The 22,158-nt window shown below is 24.7% G+C and overlaps 2 protein-coding genes across 3 annotated transcripts in view; one reads left to right on the top strand and one right to left on the bottom strand.

Annotated features, from left to right (window-relative positions):
- The first annotated feature begins 84 nt into the window (after positions 1-84).
- Positions 85-19,573, top strand: LOC129988123 (cysteine--tRNA ligase, cytoplasmic-like). The gene is made up of 21 exons (XM_056096257.1): positions 85-194; positions 855-973; positions 3,256-3,344; positions 4,220-4,316; positions 5,497-5,595; positions 6,327-6,458; positions 6,723-6,872; positions 8,643-8,731; positions 8,823-8,944; positions 10,055-10,167; positions 11,139-11,267; positions 11,436-11,669; positions 12,568-12,668; positions 13,342-13,382; positions 14,176-14,324; positions 14,410-14,472; positions 15,773-15,857; positions 16,781-16,861; positions 17,834-17,901; positions 18,794-18,937; positions 19,097-19,573. The coding sequence occupies exons 2-21, from the start codon at positions 884-886 to the stop codon at positions 19,220-19,222; spliced, it is 2,202 nt and encodes a 733-aa protein (XP_055952232.1). The 5' UTR covers positions 85-194; positions 855-883; the 3' UTR covers positions 19,223-19,573.
- Positions 19,574-20,463: 890 nt separating this feature from the next.
- LOC129988634 (myelin regulatory factor-like) overlaps positions 20,464-22,158 on the bottom strand; it is a 330,040-nt gene continuing 328,345 nt past the window's right edge. For both annotated transcript variants that reach the window (XM_056096902.1, XM_056096903.1), the window contains exon 24: positions 20,464-21,571. In XM_056096902.1, the coding sequence (XP_055952877.1) occupies positions 21,491-21,571 (81 nt within the window). In that variant the 3' untranslated portion in view covers positions 20,464-21,490. The remainder of the gene's footprint in view (positions 21,572-22,158) is intronic.

Genomic DNA, 22,158 nt, shown 5'->3' with positions numbered 1-22,158 from the left:
TACCAAAAATCTAACATAAATTACACGATATGATTCTTGTATACAATAAGCCGGCAGAATTGCATCATTCATTCGATTAAAATTCCTGTATGGGCCACAATCGATTATAAACGTTTGTTGTGCTTTCTTTCAATTTCTTCTGCTACATGTGCTGGTTTTCGATTTGACGGTGTAATTCAGATTTCGTTTTGTCTGTAAGTAACCGACATTCATACTCTTTAATGTTTGTTGAGATTTATTTTATATGAATAATTTCCATTTATACAAACATAAGAGTTTTTGTTTTAATGAATCTGAAACTCAATCACCAAAAACATTAGATTCTTAAAATAAACATATGCTCATTTCACCGTTTTATTTTTGTCTCATTTTTCCAGGGAAATGATTCCTCTATATGAAATAGTTAGCTTGTTTACGAACCATATATGCTTCTCATTAAATTAGAAAATTTAAATTTCTAATGACGTTTGAACTGGCGCAGATTTGTAATATATGAATGAATACTTATATTAAATCTTTAATTTTGTATTTTTCAGCCATAATTTAAAGATCTTCGTGCCTCTACTTTTAACTGTTTAGTTTTTTTGGTTGTTTAATTCAATTCCTTTAATCTATTTGCTAGTTTAAAAATTTCATTAAAACACTTTAAATTGTCCTTAACCATTTTGGATAAAGAATATTCAGAGTTGAATAATGATTCAAGTTTATTATATCAATTTTCCTATCGTTTTCAAGAAGTTATTAACTTATATTGCTCTTAGATTTGTTTGTTTGTTAATGTATTCCATTTTTATTGAAAACATTTCTTTTATGGTTCAGTATAAAATAGTTAAAATTTATTATCATTATTACAGTTTAGACTATCTCATCAACTAGCAGAAAAATGTCAAAGCGTAATCAACCTGTTTGGGAAAAACCTGTTCTGAGTGAAAAGTCAAAATTAAAACTATACAATAGTTTAACTCGAGAAAAGGTATACTTTAATTTTAATCTATTTTTTTAGTGTCTTCTAAAATATGTTAAATTTATTTTTCTGAATAGATTTGTCATTTTTTTTATTGATTTGAAGGATACATATTTTTTTATAGATATTTGTGTTTTCAGATATGTAATGATTTTTATAATGCTTTGTTGATTTATTTATAATCAAGATGCAATTTACTTTTATATCATCTGTATTTGCTTCTTAATTATAGTGTTTATGAGAAAGAACAAAAAATTTAAATTTTATAATAATTTTTTGTATAGCTGCTAATAATAAAGGACAATGTGTGTGTTGGCATATTACAGATTAGACTTAAAGCTAACACATATGTATTTATTAAGTTGGAAATTTGAAATTTTAATGAAATAATAATTAAATAAGATTTTGGCATCTTTCTGTTGTAATGTCTGAAAATATTATTGTTTAAAAATGGTTTTTATATTGTTTTAAAATTCAAAATATATATATTTCCTGTGGTTATAAATATATCGTTCTGATGAAATTTATGATCCCTTTAATATCTCTTTGGTAATATCAATTTATGTTGGTTATATCAATAATGTTTTTTTTTCTAAATCAACATTTAAATTATAAACATTATATTCATATATTGTACATTATAGTCGTTTTTGTAAATAAAATCCAAATTGTTGTAACTAATATTTCATTGTTTGTTTCCTTCTATTGTTAAAGATCAAGATTTAAAAATTTAAAATACTTTTCAATCTGTACTAATACTAAAGGAGAATGCATGTTTGTTGGCACTTTACTGGACAAATTGTTTTACCTAGAGCTAACTGACTTAATATATATATCTTGGAGGATGGGAATTCGTACTTTAGAATGATTTTTTTTTTTTTGAAAAATTGTGTTTACTTTGCAGAATGTGCCAAAATATATATAATTTAAAATTATATAATATGACAGGAACGTACTTCATTCAACTTTGTTGAAAAAAAATTTCTGTCTTGTACCTAATACAGAATTGTATGAAATTCTTGAATAAGTTTACTACTTTTTTGCCATTACTGGAAAATTAAAAACTGCTTTATTGCTAGAATTTTCAGTAAGTGCATTATTTTATATACTTCCAATAAATACAAATTTTTAAAATTATCTTCTTAATTATCTGCATTTTATCCCAGAAAAAAAAAAAGAGAAATGTCTGACTTACAGGACCAAGAAAACATTGTAACAAAAAGATATTTGTATTATTTGGTTACTTTTTTAATTCTTGAACTGAAGATTACTATGATTCATGTTTCCTCATTATTATACATATTTTATTTTTCTTCGGTTATTACATTTTACTGTAATGTGTATTTGATGCATGTAGATTATAATAGATTTCTCTAGTGACACTGCCTTCCAGGTTCTGATTTATGTTCCTAGTATTTGGGAAATATTAGTGCAACTCATTTCACTGGATAACATTTCTGTTTTAGATAGTGATCATATTTTCTTGTAATTAAGAAAAATTCTTTATCATTACTTTCAAATTTTCCTGAATTTTATATGGAAGTCTTAATTAATGATAATTTAATAAGCATTTTTATTGATGGGTGGAACAGAAAATATTGTCATGATATACAGTGAAAACTTAATTTAATTTTAAATTAAAATGCATTCATTTTATAAATCAGCCATTTAGCTGTCAAGAAGTTTTATAGCCTGTTGTACAGAAGTTATAAGCTTTTTATACCTCATATATTTATGCTTTGTGATAGATGCTATTTAACAAATAAATAATCAACTGATTGTTTATTGAAAAAAAAAACATTATTAAAATCTAATATGTTAATATGTTTGTTAATAATAATGTTGATGAAAAATAATTCACAATCAAGTCACTCTTTTTTGTATTATAATGATGTATTATTATATTTGTCTTTATTCTTAAATATTTACATCTACATCTGTTTTGTTATTAACTTAGAAGTTGTGATAATTTAATTAATACTAAGCAATTTTGATATAAACTTGCATATATTTTTATAAAATCAATAACAATAATATTTATTTAAAGTAAAATTTTACAGAAGACGTGTATCATTTTTTTTCCTTGAAGAATTTGAACAAAGATTTCTAGAGCACATATTGTATGATTAATAATTATGTGTTTAATTTAATACAATAATTTTTTAAAAACTTTTACAAATAATTCAGTGTTTCTAGTTAAATATTTATAAGACATTCTCTTTTAATTTATATTATAGAACTGATTAATGCTAAAAGCTCTGAGATTTTTAACTTATTAAATTATATTTTAGGAAGTTTTTATACCTCAGTATGGGAATAAAGTACTTTGGTATAGCTGTGGTCCTACAGTTTATGATGCTGCTCATATGGGGCATGCAAGGTTTGTTGTTTCCTATACAGTATTGTAAATCTTGTAAAGGCTTAATACATTTAAGCCTTTAAAAAAAATTAAGTATGACTGAATTAAAGGAATATTCTTACTTTATTTCTTTTTTATGTACATTTATTAGTAAAAATCATTTAGAAAATATCTTTTTGTTAACTAAATAAGAATCAAAATATACTGTTAAGTTTTTCCTTTTCCATTAATGAGAGTTAATGAAAGCTTTTAATCTTACCATTAGAATTCTATCATTGGTGCAGATATTTTGGCAACTAATATATGAAACAAGATATTTTGCCCTAACTCTTATGATTTGTATAGTTACTATACAATAAATGTAAAAGCAATAAAAAGATAGATTATATTTCTTTTATTAAACTTTTTTGTAATAGATTGTTTTAAATAGATAATTTGTTGATGTGCTTTTCTTGTCTTTTATTTCAATTTTTAATTTTATTTTTCCTTTAAACAAATGTCTGTCACCTGTGTATACTAATGCTTTTTCTTGTTAAATTTAGTTAATGAATAAAGTAAAAATAAAACATCTATTTTGTTGGTTTTATTGACTAATATATAATTGAAATCATTGTAGCTAACTGAAAATTTACTATTTCTTCTTTATGTTTAGCAAATGAAAATGTATTAATTTTATGTAGATTGAAGAGAACAATAAACTAAAAATAATATTTTTTGAACTTTCTCCAATTGAACTAAAATTTAAAGATAATTTTTTCACATATTTTAGAGCATTTAATTGAAATGAAAGAATGTGAATAGTATGGATGTTATGATCATTGACTAACCATATAGTATTGATAATATCTATTGGAGTCTATTCTTTTACAGTTTTAATTTTTTAAAATTTATTTTAGGTCATATATATCATTTGATATTCTTCGAAGAGTGTTATCTGAGTACTTTGGTTATGATGTCTTCTATGTCATGAACATAACAGATATTGATGATAAGGTATTTAAACATTTTAATTAAATAAATAAGTGTAAAAATTAATAAGATTATATGCTAGTTCTTTTAAATAAAATTAAATTTGACTTTTGATTGATTAAGAATTTTTTTTCTGTTTGTCAAAGAATTCTAGGTGGAAACAGCTATAATAATGCTATTTTTTAGAAAACATGTTTTTATTTTGCAACATTTTATTCTTCGAACTTTTAAAGGAATAGGAAATTTAGTAAAATAAGCCGTGGAAAAAAAAATTCTTTTTGCATTGATAAAATTAATATTTTAGTTGTATTTAGATGAAATAAGATGTAATAATTGCCAGCTGGAGATTGGTTTGTAATTGATATATGCAAATGACCTTTCGTTTGTTTTTTTAACCTTCTATAATTCTACATCCCTGGACAAAATTTAGAACACATGTTCCTTAATATCTAGAAGGATGAATTGCATTATTAAAAAAATATCTGTTATACCTTAAAGATGTGAAATGAAACATAGGAACATATCATTGTAAAAAAATTTCTTTTATACAATCTTAAAATTTAAAAAAATTAACATTTTAGCAGTACATATTTCATTTACTATTGACTAATTTTAATCAATTTTATACGGTGTATGACAATGTTATTTTATGTTGAAATATTATTTTACTGTTTGAATACATCTTTCATTTGCATGCTTTTGCCAAAGTCAGTGTTGACTTATTACTTTGTAGCTTTAATTACATGAAAGCAGCAATTTGTCTTTAAACAGTGTTATTTAAAATTATTGCTATTTCTTTTATTGCCTGAATTTTCTTTTATATTTTACCAATTTAAAATTTTTAATGGCTTATTTGACATATTATATACTTTTTCCATGGCTGTTTTTTAGCTTGAGCTCGCTGAATATTTTTATTTTACCTGTTTTTATTTGCCAGTTTTTATTGAATTAATATATATTCTTATTATTAAAACATGTCAATTTCTTATTAAACATGTGAAATTCTTATTGTTTTAAAACATGTCAATGAATGTTTTTTTTTTGCTTTGACGAGCTACAGATCTCAGCTTCTTTTTAACTTCATAGTGCTTAGATGTCAGGCATTTTTTTTTCTTATTGACCATTACTATTATATTGATCTTTTTTTTTTTTTTTTGGTTGATGTTGCATGTGTCCTGGGTTTTTAAAATTTTTTATTTTTTAGATCATCAAAAGAGCGAGGCAAAAATTTTTATTTGACGAATATGTCAAGAAGAGCACAGATGTGAAAACAGTTATATCCGATGTGCGTGAATCTGTTCAAGTAAGTAATTAAACATTTTTTTTAATCCTCCCTTTTTTTATATTTAATATTCATTTAAAGCAAGACATCTCAAAATTTTTCAACTTCTAACCTATTATTGTCTGAAATTTCTTGTTGCAATACTGAAATAGAAAACAAAGCAATGTTTATGGTAAAATATAAATTCAATATAAAATAGTTATTCTGCAAACTTTAATGAAATGTTTAAGTTAATTTTTTTTTTATTTACTTTTTTTGTTTGTTTACCCAAAAGTATTGAAGTGCTTGAACATTAGTGAACTTTTTCTCTCCTCTACATTTCTTTATTGAGATTGTGATTTATATTTTAAAGTATCTTTATTTCAACTAGTGAAAGGAAAGAAAATTCATTTCAAAATTTTACCCCAATTATAATTTATTACATCATTTTATAACTTAAAAAAATGGCTGTATTTCTGATGTTTGGTACATTATTTTAATTGATTATTAAAATGATTAGTTATAAATTAATTGAAGCCTTTAAACACAGAGAAATGTAAGAAATTACATGTCTGCTCCATATCTTAATTACTAGATCAGAATTCTTCATTTCATGTAAGATTATTATTGATTTCCTAAGCTAATTCTGTTATTCGAAATTAATTGTAATTTGATTAATTAAATAAGTCTGTCATATATGTATGTATATATTTTAAATATATTTATGTATCTAAAATTAAAATCAGTTACAATTAATAACTTTTATCTTTTAGATTTATAAAAAATTGTTGGAAACTACTGAAGATGTAGATAAAAGAACAATGCTGGAAAATATAATAGAAAAAACAGAAAATGCTGTACAGAATGCTGAAAATAGCATTTCCTCAAAAACAGATGATCAGCAAGTAATTTTACATTTTATCTTCATTTTTAATCATTTTATAATGTGTCAAATTTTAATGATTTTCCTTCTGAAATTCTATTTTACATGAAAAAGTTGCAAGACATTTCATTTACTTACTTTATTTTTATTGATTCCAGATTATTTTATAGAATAATAATTTAACTTTCTGTAGTATTACAAAATGTTTCATATACAGTCTGTTAAGTTATTGTCAATAATATTCCCTTTTATTTCCCTTTTTGAAATATATATTTGTGAAATGCAGGTTTTGAAAAGTCTGTTGCTTAGCAGTGAGGATACAATAAGTGAATGGCAAGATAAGCTACAAAGTAATACAGAATTTGATAACTCTATATTTTTCTCATTGCCAGCAATGTGGGAAGAAGCATTTTATAAAGACATGGAAGCTTTAAATGTAAGCTGCTATGAATTTTTCAAAGTTAATTTTATGATTTTAATTGTTAATTTATTTTAATTTTTATGCTGAAATTTTATTAGGAACTGTTAGTTTTTTTAAAATTACAAATTATTAATTTATACAATTATATATAATATCATCCAATAATTATTTCTTTTTTTTATATTGTTTATATTTAATTTGTGTGAACTTATTAATTAGATTTTTAATTTTCCATTAATTAATTTAAATTTTATAAACTATGCCATTTCTTTATCATATTCTTTTAATCCACCAGTGTAAGAATTTCTCTTTATTAAACTTCATTTTAAAATATTTCTTCAAAAAAATGTAGAGTGATTATTTCAGTTAACTTTTAAGTGATGGTTACTGTAACAGTGAGAGATGGATTTTTTTTTTGTTATTTAAATATTTGTTTTTAATATTATGTCTCTTAAAATAGTGCATCAAGAAGTTTACAGATTTTTTTTCAGTATTTATTGCAAATGTCTAGATATTTTGTTAATATTCACAATGATTTAATAATTAACTAAGATTTGTCCATCAGCAGGAAGGGGGAAAAAAATATGTTTTCATATTAACCTCAGAGAGAGGGGGGAAAGGGGGGGGGAATACTAAATCAGAATTGCTAGTTTAGTCAAACTTTTATTTTATGTCCTCATTTTATGTGCTATCTGACTTTTTATATTATAACTTAACATATTTATGTTATAAATATGTTAAGTTTCTTAACATATTTATAATAATGTCAGGAAAAAATAATCTGAATTCAACGTAGTCTATTTTCCAGATTTCCCCCCCCCCTATTTATTAAGTTTATGTTCCTTGAAATAAATTTTATTTGCATATTTTGGATAAAATATTTTTTTATTGGAGTAAATATTTAAACTTTATAGCCTTTATTTTCCATGCAAATGCACCACTATAAGCACTAAAAATAGAACATTCTTACCGTTTGTTTTAATAAATTTTATAATTTATCAGTCACTGCCCTTGCAAGTGAGAGAAGTAAGATAGAATTAGGGGAAAAATATCTAGTTAAAGTTTTAGTTAACTTTGTCAAAGATATAATCATTCAAAAATTAATTCCATGTTTGATTAAATTTCTTCTTATAACATTCAAACTTATACATAGATAAACAGTATGCTGTTTTTTGAAATTGTTTTAAAACAAAATATTTTACATAATAAAAATAATAAACATTTTTTTTTAAATATTGGAAATATTTAACTGAATATTTATGGATTTAAATAAATAAGCAAAAAGTAAAACATTTTTATAATGAAACAGGATATTTATTTTTTCCTAATTTTCTCCCATATTAATTTACAATTGAATTTTTAATATGAATGATGTTAAAGTTTAATGTTTTAGGATTTCCAAAACAACAAGAATAAATTGAGTCATTTTTTAAAAAATTAATCACTCTGTTGACTGCGATGGCAAAACTGGTATTTAAATAAAGAAACGATGTATGTCATTGTTGTAATGTTTGTTAATTATATTAGGTCAGTTTCTCGACACATTTTAATTTGCCTATAATGTGAAGTGTTTTGTTAGTTAAAATAGTTTATTTATTGGATTGTTGTTGTTCTATTTTTAAGATTAAGAGAATGTAGCAAACTGCATAATCAGATCATTATGTTTTTTTTTTTTAATAAATCAAACTGAATAATTCAGATAATCTGTCTCATACAGCAGTTTTATATTATCTTTTTAGAATATTTGTTATTTGATGACTTGATTTCTAGTTAAGTTTCTTATAGGTTCTTCAACCAGATGCAATCACACGTGTTACAGAATATATTCCAGAAATCATAAGTTATGTGCAAAAAATTATTGACAATGGTCTTGCGTAAGTATTTTATTTTCATGCTTATATTAAAATACAGGAAAACTGAAAATTTGCTTTGTATTTACATAAAGTCTTTATCATTTTTTTTCAGGTATGAATCAAATGGATCTGTATATTTTGATACAATTAAATTTGATCAAATGCCTAATCACTTTTATGGAAAACTAGTTCCTGAAGCTTTTGGAGATTTAAAAAAATTACAGGAAGGGGAAGGTAATTTTAATGTTTCATAGTTTTCTCATTTTTTAAAAATTTGCAACTAAATCATATGTGCATACATCATATTGAAAAGAAGCTTGAAGGAAGAATTAGCATTATCTGATATTGCTTACATATTTAGATTGATGAAAATCAAGCTGTAATGTAAAATATTCTGATGTATAAAAAATATTTAAGAGCAAATGATATAAGTTGTACTCTTGGTTGGATGTGTCTATTACAATGAAAAATTTATCAATAAAATTGTGAGGGCTATCGTAATTAGTGTAACTGTGTAACGTAAACTTGAAATGGTTTTTAGTCATTATATATCTATATATATAATATATATAAAGCAATTTGTTAAACTTTGACTTTATACTATTTAAGCATTTTATGTATATTGTACAAGTCATTTAATAAAAACTTAACTTTATTAAAGCATTTGTATTTTAGGGAACGAATTTGTATTTAGGGAATTGAAAAAAATGAACAACACTGCAGAATGTGAGGATTTCACTATTTATTGACATATAATAACCATTTTCTTACTTGTAATATTTACAAAAAATTTAAAAGGTTTCACATGCAAGAACTTTTTTAGAATTACTTAACTTCCCATTTATACTTTACTGATCTGAATTTTTATAATCATATTACATAAAGACATGCTTGTTTATGAAATCTGCCATGTCTTTAAAAAGCAGAATGTAAAATTATGCCAACAAGAAAGAATACCTTTTTAAAATAATGATCATAAGTCTAAAAATGTTTATAAATTTAAAATTTAGTACAAATGCAATGATTGAAATGATGCTTACATTTAATATTTATTTAATATGATGCTACATAATATTTAAATCAAGTCCAAAGATTGCCTGTATTTGTTTGTCATAGTACAAAAATTAGAAGATATATTTCAAAGTAACTTTGTGCTTGAGTCTTTGTAAAAATTAGCAGATGCATTCAATTTTATATGGGAAGAAATTGCCTATAATTGATAAAAATGACTATTTCTTGAGGGGTTTGAATTATTTTGCATACTAAATTTTCATTTCTTGTGTACTGTAAATGAGTTAAAGAAATGTATATAAAAAAATAAGGTTTTTTTTTTTTTTTTGAAAGGTGAATTAAGTGTATCGTCTGAGAGATTAAGTGAAAAGAAAAGCCCTAGTGATTTTGCTCTGTGGAAATCTTCTAAACCAGGGGAACCTTCATGGGATTCTCCTTGGGGAAAAGTAAGTATTTAAATTTTTTGATGAATCAATTGTTTGCAGAAGTGAAAGAATCCAAAAGTTATAAAGAAAAAGTCTCAAAGAATTAAAGAAAAAAATCCTTTCTCCCCTACTGTATTGTTTTTAAATAACCTTTTATATTAGATTCTGTACAACTGAGGTTTACATGATTTTTTTCTTTTTTTTACAGTAGATGATGACTGTTTATAATGTCTCATTTTGTGTACATTTTGATTGGTTGGTTCTTATTCGTTCTTCAAACTACTAATTAAGACATTTGTTACATTTGAATTATGGTAACAAGTAATTTTTTTGTCCATTTGAGGGATCTCCATTCCTTTCCATTTTCCTCAGCCACCATCATATTCAATGTTTTATGCATTTTAATATTTTCGTATCAGTGTAAATCTACCAACAGATTATGGATTTATTAATGTAACCAAGAAAATGATAAATAATTGCAGAATTTGATGTTTTACTTCATTATTTTTTGTAACTTAGATTGTATACACGCTCTTTTCTTTCATTGAAATCCTTACAAATTAGTATCAAATTAAAGAATAGTTTTATTATTAGTGAGTTAAAAAGATAATTTTAGTAAGCTATCATGAGTATGGAAATAGTCTTGATGGTAAAATTTTTAACTCCTTGTCTGCTGTGGGGATCACCAATGACTGGCAGATCCTTATAAATTACATTGTAAGAAATTCAGCACAGCAGTCAATGTGTTAACAATAGATAAACAAGCCAAGCCAATTTCAGTACTATATCTGTATTACAAATACACCTTCTCCAATCTTTGAGAAAAAATGGTATACTTATGAAATATTCCTTAATTGACATTCTAATTTTTTACAAGTTTTTTTTATTTATTTCATTGTTACTTAAGTGCAATTAAAATTTCTTCAATCATAATTGAAAAAAAAAAAAAACTGTTTTTATTAAATTCTTCAAAAGTAAATCTGTTTTTATAGGGACGACCTGGGTGGCACATAGAATGTTCTGTAATGGCCAGCAGTCTTTTGGGTGAATCTATGGATATTCACACTGGTGGATTTGATCTAAAATTTCCTCATCATGATAATGAATTGGCTCAGTCTGAGGTAAGATTTTAAAAATTATGTTTTTTAATTTGGAAAGAATCTTGAAGAGATTGAAATTGTTAGAAGATAATGGTATTATGTACTTGTAATACCATCAATTAACCATATATATGGTTCAAGTTTGATTAAAATAAAATCAGTAATTCAAATATAGTATCTCTGTTCTAGGCCTACTTCAATAATGACCATTGGGTACGCTATTTTTTGCATTCTGGGCACTTGACCATTTCTGGATGCAAGATGTCTAAATCATTGAAGAATTTTATCACTATTAAAACTGCACTGGAACAAAATACTTCAAGACAGATCAGATTAGCTTTCTTGCTCCACTCATGGAAGGACACTTTAGACTATAGTCCACAGACTTTAGAAATAGCTCTTCACTATGAAAAGCTTATATCAGTAAGTGTGTTGATTTTTCATTTTTGTGTATTATGAGCATTTTGAAAGTGAATTTTCACTCTTAATTTATTTTGTGGGTAAAGGGGAAAAAAATTCTTATTATGAATACCAGAAGTAGTGTTTTAGAATTATATTATTCTAAAACATGAATTTATGTAATGATATCTAGTATTATATATATAAATATGCTAATTAAAAAATATTAAATATGATATTCACCTGTGTAATATTTCTAAGCTGTTAAAGCATGTAATATATTTGTATTTTTATAAGTAGTTTTCATTGGAGTTTCTTTGTTTAAAAATCCACTTCTGATTTCTTTAAACAAGTTATTTTATTAAAAATAAAATTACTTAATTAATAGAAAATAGAAGTTGGCAATCTGTGATTTATAAATCATATGCTTTTCTTTGGAGGGTTGGTTGTGGCTTTGAAGTTTAATTGAAAATTAAAATAAAATATTTTCAAGCCATTTACAGCTAAACAACATACACTGTTTGTGTTCTTAGTCTCAAGTTTATATTTTTTGTGAATATGATTTTTCTAAAAATATAAATTTAAGAGCCAAATTTCTAGGGTCAGCTTGCAGTTGTATCACATATCAAGCATTTTGAAAGCAAACATATAAAATTATATCAGGATATAGAAGTTTATAGCTATGATTATTGAAAGCACTAAGAAAATATTTGAAATCAGTTTTTCCATTCATTTGCACAAAAATTGATTTATTTGTATAAAATACTTCCATTTTACTTATTATGATGTTACTGAAAAATTTTAAAACTCCATTGAAAATTATCTGTTTTATATTATTTATAAGGATTATTGTAGTCATAAGGTATTTTCTTTGTGAAAGTTTTTCTCTTTAAATATTAACAAATTATTCTATATATTATAGGAATTTATTCTGAATGTTAAAGATGCCATTAGAGATCTACCAAGGAAAGGTAGAGAAGCATTTCAAAAATGGGGGCCTGAAGAACATACTCTATATTCTGTGTAAGATTTATATCATTTTATCACTTGTTTTCAGGCAAATATTTTTTAGTTTTTATATCAAGCCTAATTCATTATGCAATAAATATTATTTGAATATTTTTTTAAACTGTCCTGTATTGTTTCAAGTTAATTTAAGAAAAGCAGTGAAGTAATAAATTAGTTTTTACATACTTCATTGCTGAATTGAATTTAATAAATATATGCTTAGTACAATATTTATGTCCATACGTTACTTCACAAAATTGAGATAAATTTTTTATTAAATTAATAATAACAGATATACAGATGTTTTTTCCCCATAATAATTATGATCATTTATGTAGCATGCATATTTTTCACATTTCTTCTCAAGAATTCAATCAAAGTTTTTTTTTTTAAATGCAAATATTGAAACATTTAGGATTTATTTTTATATTACAGCACCTGTATATTATTGAAACTGTGTAAAATCTTGATTGGTGGGATTCTGTGTGATTCAAATGTGATTTTGCAACATATTGTCTGGGGAAAGTTGCCAAACTTTGTCGACGTATAATTGCAGTGTTACATAAATACTTGTATTATTTGTTTGATGATAAAATTTGTCAGCTCAGAGATTGAATATTATTTAATTGAGTTTTTGAATATTTTACTAAGCCATTTGTATCTAAAATAAATATTTACTTTTTTTCAGTTTCCAGAATAAACAAGATGGTGTTCATGAGTCCTTGTGTGGTAAGATAATATTTTATATCCTTAAGAAAAACGAAGAAATAATTCATTTTCATATTATAATCAAAATTATATTTATTAATGTTAATATAATTAATATTTCTGTAATTATAGTGTTTTGAAATGAGATAAGGGTAGTTTTGCATTTAATTATGTGATGATTTAGAAGAACAGCTTTTAAATTTCTTGATTAATAAAGAGTTAGAGGCAATAGAAATAAAATTTATAATCCTAGAATATTTTTGAAGAATGTGTTAATATTGCATTATTTTAAAAGTTGTAATTGTCTGTATATTCAACATCTTAGAAAAATTTTAACAATCTGTATAAAATTTGCTTTGACAGAAAAATTTTAAAACTATTACTTCAAATTACCTTGATCATTTTGTTAAATGCTTTAAATAATAATAAAAAGATTAGATTTTTGCTGCTATTGAAGAAATGATTTTTTAAATTATTTTTCCTTTAAATTGATTCATGCCCTTGTATTTATTTGTTCAATATCTTGCATCATTTTATTGTACAAGGCATAATCTTAACATTAAATTAAGTCCTAAAACACATGAATCGGATTTGGATGCAATGAATATATGAACAGTTGTTTTGTATTCACTCTATAAGGAGTTAAACAGGATAAAATAAGATCAACAAATATTAGGAAGTTTAGAACTGTGCCATTATTCCTTACGTTTTGTTTATGTGCATGTAATACTAAATTTATCTTCAAGTTTAGAATTTGATGGAAAATTTGTATGTTTATTATATTTATTTTTCAATTGATATCTTAATTTTTCAGATAATATTGATACTCGAGGTGCCCTTGAAAACATACGTGAACTTATATCAGCTACTAATACCTACATGAGTACCAAAAAAATTAACCAGCTACCATGTAATCGGAAAGCACTTTCTAATATTATGTCTTATGTTTTAAAAATATTGCAGGTTTGCACATTTTTTTTGTTATTTTATTAAATATGAAATGAATTAGTTTTGCATATTATATAAAGCATTTTAATTTTATTTATAGATATTTGGAGCTAGCTTTGGTGGTACATCACAAGAATCCTCAGAAAACTCATCTACAACAGAGGTATGCAAGAGCATTCCATGCTACTGAAATACTTATTGCTAATAAATATTGTTTAAAAAATAATTGGCATTAATAAAGGATATTTCAAAAAATAGGTTATGTAGTTTCAATTTAGCTTCTTTTAAGAACATTTATTAATTATTCTACCATCATTTTTATATAGGAATATAATAAATAAATGTTTTTGACCTTTTATTCTTTCAGACCCAAATTTTTATTTCCACTACACTTCAATCATTATTGGAATTTTTTATTTCATTGAAATATATTTTTTGCTATTCATATTTTTATTTATTTAAATATGACATCCCATTTCTAAATTTAAGAAATTCATCTTAATTTTTTTCCGGAGAATGGGAGTTCAATAATAATTCTTTTTCGCCTTCTTCCTTATCTTTTGCTATCTTCTCCTAAATAATACTCTACAGTTTGAATATCACTATTTTAAATAAAAAGTATTTATTTTTGTTAGAATTATTTTAAAATTTATTATCGTCATTTGCTTAAGCATTTATTTACTTTGAAATTTCTTGGATTTATATATATCTATTTTCCCTATTTGAAATAGATATTACTAAAAATTTCATAGATTTTTTAGTCTTATAACTCAAGTAACCAAATTAAACTATTTAATGTTTATAATTTGTATTGATATTTTTAAATTGTTGGTTTTGCACTCCAATTATGCATATAATTCAAAAAGCATTCTAATTTAGCATTAAAATTTTGACAGTATTATTTAAAACAGCAAACATTTGTTTTTCTTTATTATATGAATATGTGTTTATTAATACTTTACTGTGTTCTGATTAAATGAATTTTTTTTGTTTTAGCAAAACATATTTAATGCTTAAAATGTACCGCTGTTATTTAATTGTATTCAAGTTAATCATTATATTATATTTAATAAATAATAAAGCAAATTATTACATTGATTTTTGTCACTGTGTTCTAACACGCAAAATTGTTTTTCACCTCCCCCCCCCCCCATGACATTTTACTGACTGTTTGAGTAATGCTTTCACAATAAATATAAATATTTTAATAAAGCAGTCACATTCGAAACATTGAAAAGAGAGTTTAATTTAGCAGTTTTGTTAATTAAGTCATTCTTTTTTTTAGAAGTTTATGTTTGAAATGCTACTTTTGTTACTCTGTGCTAATATTATTATATTAACTAAACTTCTATAACTATGCATTTTTCTGTTCAGTTTTGACATGGAAGGGATTAAATTGTTTAAAATCACTTAAGAGAAAGAGACTGAAGATTACTAATTTTAAATCTGCTTTTATTTTTTAGATTAATGAAGATTTGGTTATGCCTTATTTGAGAACATTAGCAGATTTCCGAGAAAATGTCAGGCAACAAGCAAAAGAAATTAAAGGTATATGTTTAAATGATTTTTCTAAACTTTCATGTCTGTAATTTGAAATCATTTTTAAAGGAATGTATGTATTGCTATGGATTTATATTTAGTTTCTGCTTATAAAGATATTTCATATTCTTTTGACAAAATATGAAACAACTTAGTGTAAAGTTCGTCATTCTTGCAATACAAAATTAAGGGAAACAAAAATAGAAATTTGGGGAAATATTAATGCTTTGATGAGTATTTAAAATGTAGTAGTGAAATTCTATAAAAGATACATTTTATTAAAAAAAAATTGAAGAACATGTAAAAACATTATTATATTCAATAGAAATTATATCTGCATCTATTTTTATAAGTGTATTATTACACATTTTATGTTGATGTAAGAAGATTTTTATTTAAGAGTTTATATGCTATTCATGTAAACTGAGCATTTGGCTTCTTGAATTTTCAATTTATTAAAGTAAGGTCTGTTTTATATATTTCTTTTCAATGATTAAATTACAACTCATTTTAATTCAGTCAATAATATTTGTCTTATTTAAATGTAAAGTGAAAAAAAAAATGTTGCATTGTACACAGTTATAATAATTTATGTTAATATATTATTATCCAACATTTAAATAGTTAATGATATATTATTTACTCTTTTCTCCAATTTGCACCATTATTCTTAAAATATACTAAAGAGGGGTAGTAGTAGTTTTTAAATTCACTGTTAATTTTTTTGGGTAACTTGGACAGAAAAAAAAAAATCTTATATAATATCCTCACAAATGATATTTTAAAGTAATGAAACTTGAAAACATATAATCTAGATGAATATGTACCTCACTATTTCATGTTTTTACCTTATTTGACCAAGTGTTATTTATTATAGTTACTGCATACTTTTATGTAATTTCACCATTTTAATGAGGACGTTTATTCTACAGCTACAAATATCCTTAAGAAATGTGATGAATTAAGAGATGATATATTACCGAACTTAGGAGTGCGATTGGAAGATCAGGAAGGTAATTTATATCTTAATATTAAAAAATTTAATAATTAAATTTCTTTATATATGAATGCTGAAAATATGTCATTTAAGTGTGTCGAAAATTCAGAATCTTAGTCCTCAAATTTAGATATGCAATAACTTTAAATAAAATACAATGTTTCATAGTTAAGCATTTTTTTTTGTATTAAACTTTTCATTTTTATACATATGAAATGATTAAGAAAGCAGAATGGACAAAAGGTAAACAGTCTTATTGTTTTGGAAAATGGATTAAAAATAAATAAAATTATTTACATTTCTTTGTATGCTGCTGACATTTTTTATCTTTAAGGCATCAAGGTTACATCAAGCCTTGAGTATTAACCGAGTTAAATAAATATCTTTGACATTCAACTAATACTGTGTGAAAATTAAAACTTTGTGATGATAAGACAAAATCATGGGAATGATGGAAATTGGCTTGAATTTGAATAAAAAGATAAATGATTGGATTTAGAGAAATATTTCTGAAAATGCCACAATTTATGCATGATTAATGCTTCTAAGTGCTAAATTAATACTGTTAAATTTTTATAAAAAAATAGTTTCTCTAAAAAAAATTTTTAATTCCCTTTTTACTACATTTATGAGAGATGAAAAGCATTAAATAAAAAGATGCCCCTCTCCCCCCTAAAAAAAATTCTAGTGTTATTTTCCATGTTGAAATCTAAAATAGACAATGCTTTATAATGTATTTCCTATTAATGTGTAGGTAATCGATGTGGTAAATAAGAATAGCGTTTAGTAATTCTCTCTCTCTTTTTTTTTTGTGATTTGCTGACACTTTTAATTTTGGCACTGACTACTACATTTATCGTTTTTAATTCTCAAATGATAAAAATTTAACCATCTTTGACCACTATTTACCTTTAAACTACTTTTATAATGTTAGCCACAGTGAAAAGAATGATATTTGTAATCAATTGCCTTTTCTGTTTTTTTACAGGAATGAAAGCTGCCATCAAACTAGTGGATCCTGCAGAGCTTGCTAGAGAAAAGGAGATGAAGTTAAAAGTAAATTCCTTTATAGTTTGATTAACTTTTGGAATATTTTTGTATTTTCTTTTTTGTTGTTGTTGTAAAGTAATCATGTGATTCCAAGAAATTATTACATTGGTTAATATTCATGCTTAACGTGCAAAAATCCTATTTGAATTATGACATCTGATTTCTTAATTATTCAGAGAAAAGAGCAAAATGATAATAAAATCGGATGGGAAAAAAAATCCTTATACACAAAATTTTTTTACACAAATGAAATAAATTTTTACACAAAATGAAATTTTGTGTAAAAATTTCATTATTTGAAAGAAAGAATGCATTCTAATTTCTTAATGTTTTATAAAGGCAAAAAATTTTGCCTGAATTTTAATTTTAGATACTGTATAATATAAATGCCAACATTTAGTATTGGATATTACTCAGATTTTAAAATTTATCGATGGTTGATTATATTTGAGTCTTAAATTTCTTTCAATTACTTTGTCACTAATTGAGAAAAAGGAATTCAAAAACATAAATATCATATGAAGATTTGTTCAGTATGCTGATAAGAAAATTATACCACTGGAAGGGCAATAGGCATTTCTTAGAGTTGCTGGATATGTGTCCATATTGTTTTATTATATTTTGGTTGTATATTTTAAATGAAATGAAATCTACAGCTTTAATTTCCCAATAAAAACTACACATTAGAGACAAATTTTTCTTTTCTCTAATAAGAGATTATTTTGAGAGTTAATATTTCTATCATTTATATGTTATACTCGCTGCAGAAACTTTCATCCATGCTTACAAAAATCTAGTGCATATATAATTGTTACAGATTCAAATTATTGCCAGCTTAGAGGGTTAAGATACATTTTTTATGTTAATTTTGTATAGTAATATTTTTGTAATTTTGCAGGCTGAAGCGGAAAAGAAATTAGAGAAGGAGAGAAAGAAACAAGAGCAAGAGGCTTTGAAAGCAGCCAGGGAAGCCATTAAAAAAATGCCTCCCAGTGAAATGTTTAAATCTATGACTGATAAATATTCCAAATTTGATGACAAGGTTAGTAGTAGATTATAAATTAATATTTTATCTATAAGCTCTTTTCAAAACAATATATAAATAGCTGAAGAAAAATTGATTTGAGTTGATCACATTTCTCTTTAGAAAGCGTGTAATTACAAATTGCAACTCACTTTTTTTTTCCCTCCCCTAATTTAGGGAATTCCTACTCATGATGTGGAAGGCAAAGAACTTACTGAAAGTCAGTTGAAAAAAGTCATGAAGCTATATAATGCACAAGAAAAGAAGTATAACGATTATTTAAAAAGTATAGCAATTTCATGAAAATGACAGGACTCTTAGTCTAATTTATTTATTCTTTTTTAAAAAGTAAAACTTTTACTTATAAAGGTGGTGTGATTAATACTGGGTTGAAATAAATATATATTCAATTTGAATTCAAAACCATTAGAATTTGCCTGATATGCTACATCTGTAACATAGACTGTGCAATCTATTTTATTTCTTCTAGAAGATAAATTTAATGCTGGTAATTTTATAAATTTTCTGCAAATTGTAGTTCAAAATATCAAAATCTTGCTTAATACTACAGTACCAATCACTTATATTCCAAAAAATCTGTTGTATAATTTAAAAATATTGCTACTTTTATATAAAATAAAATCTGAAGCTGAATATCATGTATTATTAGTTTCTGCATATGTGTATTAATTCAAACACAGTATGTATTAAATAATGAAGAAAATATTATGAGGGACATACAGTTTTATTGGTTTTTCATACATTATTTAAGATTGTAGGGGAAAAAGTTATTTCGGTTTCATTAGAATAAATGGAAATCAAAATCAATTTTCCTAATTTTGAAGAATAGTGGTCAATTACAGTAGTATCATTGTTGAAAATACTTTAAGAATGATATACAAGATAATTTTTTAAATATTTTCATTTGCATAGATAATTACTAATAAAAATAATTTGAGTTGTATAAGAAATTTAAAAATATGCAATTCATTATTTTAATCATTTTTTTTATTAGTATTAAGAAATAAAACTCTCAAGACAACAAGAATTTTGAATGTTTTAGCACAACTCTTAATTCTTTGTTTACTTGAATCTGATTTCAAAAGTTTTTCTTTGGGTATGTTCATCCATTTTTTCCTCTTTTAAAGACAGTTAAAATTAGTTTTATTAATGTTCAGTAACACAGATGTTTTGTATTCTTTTATAGTAAATATATAAAAAGATTATATATAGCATATCTGAGCAATAATGGCAAATAATTTTTAAATTTCTAATAATTTTGTAATATTAGACTCGGATAAATTTCTTGAATGCATAGCTTTATTTGTCTGGAGAATCAAAAGTGAATTAAAGCCTCTTTAGTTTACTGGTATTCAACTTAAAGGAAAGTAAGATATAACTTGGTTACTTGAAATAATATGCAATGACAAGATTAAAATTTTTAAATAATAAAATAGAATTCAAAGTGTATATTGAATAATAAATAATATAGTAAAATGCAACAAATAATTTTATTAATCTAATATAATTTTTTTACATTTGAGATTGACTTTATCACATGGAAGTAAGAGAATAATTACTTTCTGTTTAAGCTCTAAACAAAAATAAAACAGATGCCAGTAATAATACTCTTAAGAAAATGAACGAATGGAAAATTGTTACAATATAAGCTACATGATTCTCTCTTTTTGATTAAAACAAATTGTGCACCACATAACAAGTACTATCTTCTCATTTATATATATTTAAATTTACAACAAAAAGCACAAAAAATGATTTTTAAACGATTCTTGTGCAGTTTTAAAAATGCTTAGACCATTTATTGATATACACAGTGAATATATTAAAAACTATCTGATATACAATCGATATGAAATTCTTATATTTAAATTCATCTGATTTTAAAAAAATATGTTAAAAAACTAATGTATTATATAAACTACTTTCACATTACATAATGACATATTTAGATAAAAAGATATTTAAAACTGTACATAAAGGCACAAATCCCATATTAAAACCCATTATTAAAGTAAAATTAAAAACATTTCTATGTTGTATTCACAATGAAGACATTCACAAACAGTATCACAAAAGGTTCTTTTCTTCACTTCTATCAGATGAGATTCTTAAGGTGGAATGTGTCATCGATGACTTCAAATTTGTGCTGACATGGTACACCTCTCTTTTCAGTTTTATCTTACATTTAAAATTGTGGGGAAAAAAAGCAGAGCAATCTTTTCCTTTAAGTCAAATGCAGTTTTTATTGCAAGTCAATAGATTCAGTAGCATTTTTCTGATGCAAGATCTTTACAAAGGATTTGCGGCATGAAATTGTGTCCAATCAGTGTCACTTTAAAAAAGATGAAAACTTGACAACAGTCATGTTTTAAGTTAGATTTGGTTCATTGCTTCCTTTCATTTCAGGGAAAAAAAAGTATCGAGCATTTATTGAGTAAATGTTAATGTTTTGTTAAATTGCAAAGAGTACTTAATGGCACATTTACAGTAGAATTCAGAAGCTTCTCTACTTCAGCATGGTTTTCTTCAGGTTTTTAGAAAATGAGATAGTTATTTATCACATGTCCTTTGAAATACTAGAATAAATTCTATAAAAGAGTAGCCTAACTCAGTAGCAGGAAGAGAACAAGGCTGTAATGAAACAACAAATAAATGAGAAGATCAGATAATAATTAATTAATATATAGGGTGGTTATAATTAAACGTCCCTATAAGCAGTGAACGGATTGCAACGAAATTTGGTATATAGCCTATACACGAGATGCACTCACGAAATTTCGAGGAAAAAAAGTTCCAAAATGTCCACCAGATGGCGCTTTTTCCGGAAAAACTTTAAATTTAACAATAAACATAAAATTTAACACAATAAACAACCAGAACAAGAATTATGAGTAATAAAATGTAAAACTGGGAAAAGTTGTCAGTTCTAAGAAAAAAATATCGAAATTTGCATGCTTGCGAAGAAGAGGAAATTTTATGCAAAACAGGTTAGGGTAAGAAACGTTTGCAGTCGTTGTTGTTTTATGTTGATGTTTCCGACTGTAAAGATTACGGTATCTTGTTGCGATAGTGACACTACGTTGAATGACTTAAAGAACGCCACAACTGATCGATTACGATCTACTGTTAAACACACTGTCCGTCGACTTGAAATTTTGCAGGTGAATGAGGATGGTCACATGGAGAACTTTCCTTATATCATCCTGGACACGTTTAAT

The sequence above is a fragment of the Argiope bruennichi genome, chromosome 10 (assembly GCF_947563725.1).
Source record: "Argiope bruennichi chromosome 10, qqArgBrue1.1, whole genome shotgun sequence".
In the NCBI taxonomy this organism is placed as follows: Eukaryota; Metazoa; Arthropoda; class Arachnida; order Araneae; family Araneidae; genus Argiope; species Argiope bruennichi.
Note: the sequence above shows the minus strand (reverse complement) of the source record. Positions and strands in the feature narration are given on the sequence as shown.

What these genes read in the sequence shown, in the direction of transcription:
- LOC129988123 (XM_056096257.1), top strand. Translation starts at nt 884, where the DNA reads ATGTCAAAGCGTAATCAACCTGTTTGGGAAAAACCTGTTCTGAGTGAA. An exon ending in AAGACATGGAAGCTTTAAAT is followed by an intron (nt 6,873 to 8,642) that starts GTAAGCTGCTAT and finishes AGTTTCTTATAG; the next exon opens with GTTCTTCAACCAGATGCAAT. An exon ending in GGGATTCTCCTTGGGGAAAA is followed by an intron (nt 10,168 to 11,138) that starts GTAAGTATTTAA and finishes CTGTTTTTATAG; the next exon opens with GGACGACCTGGGTGGCACAT.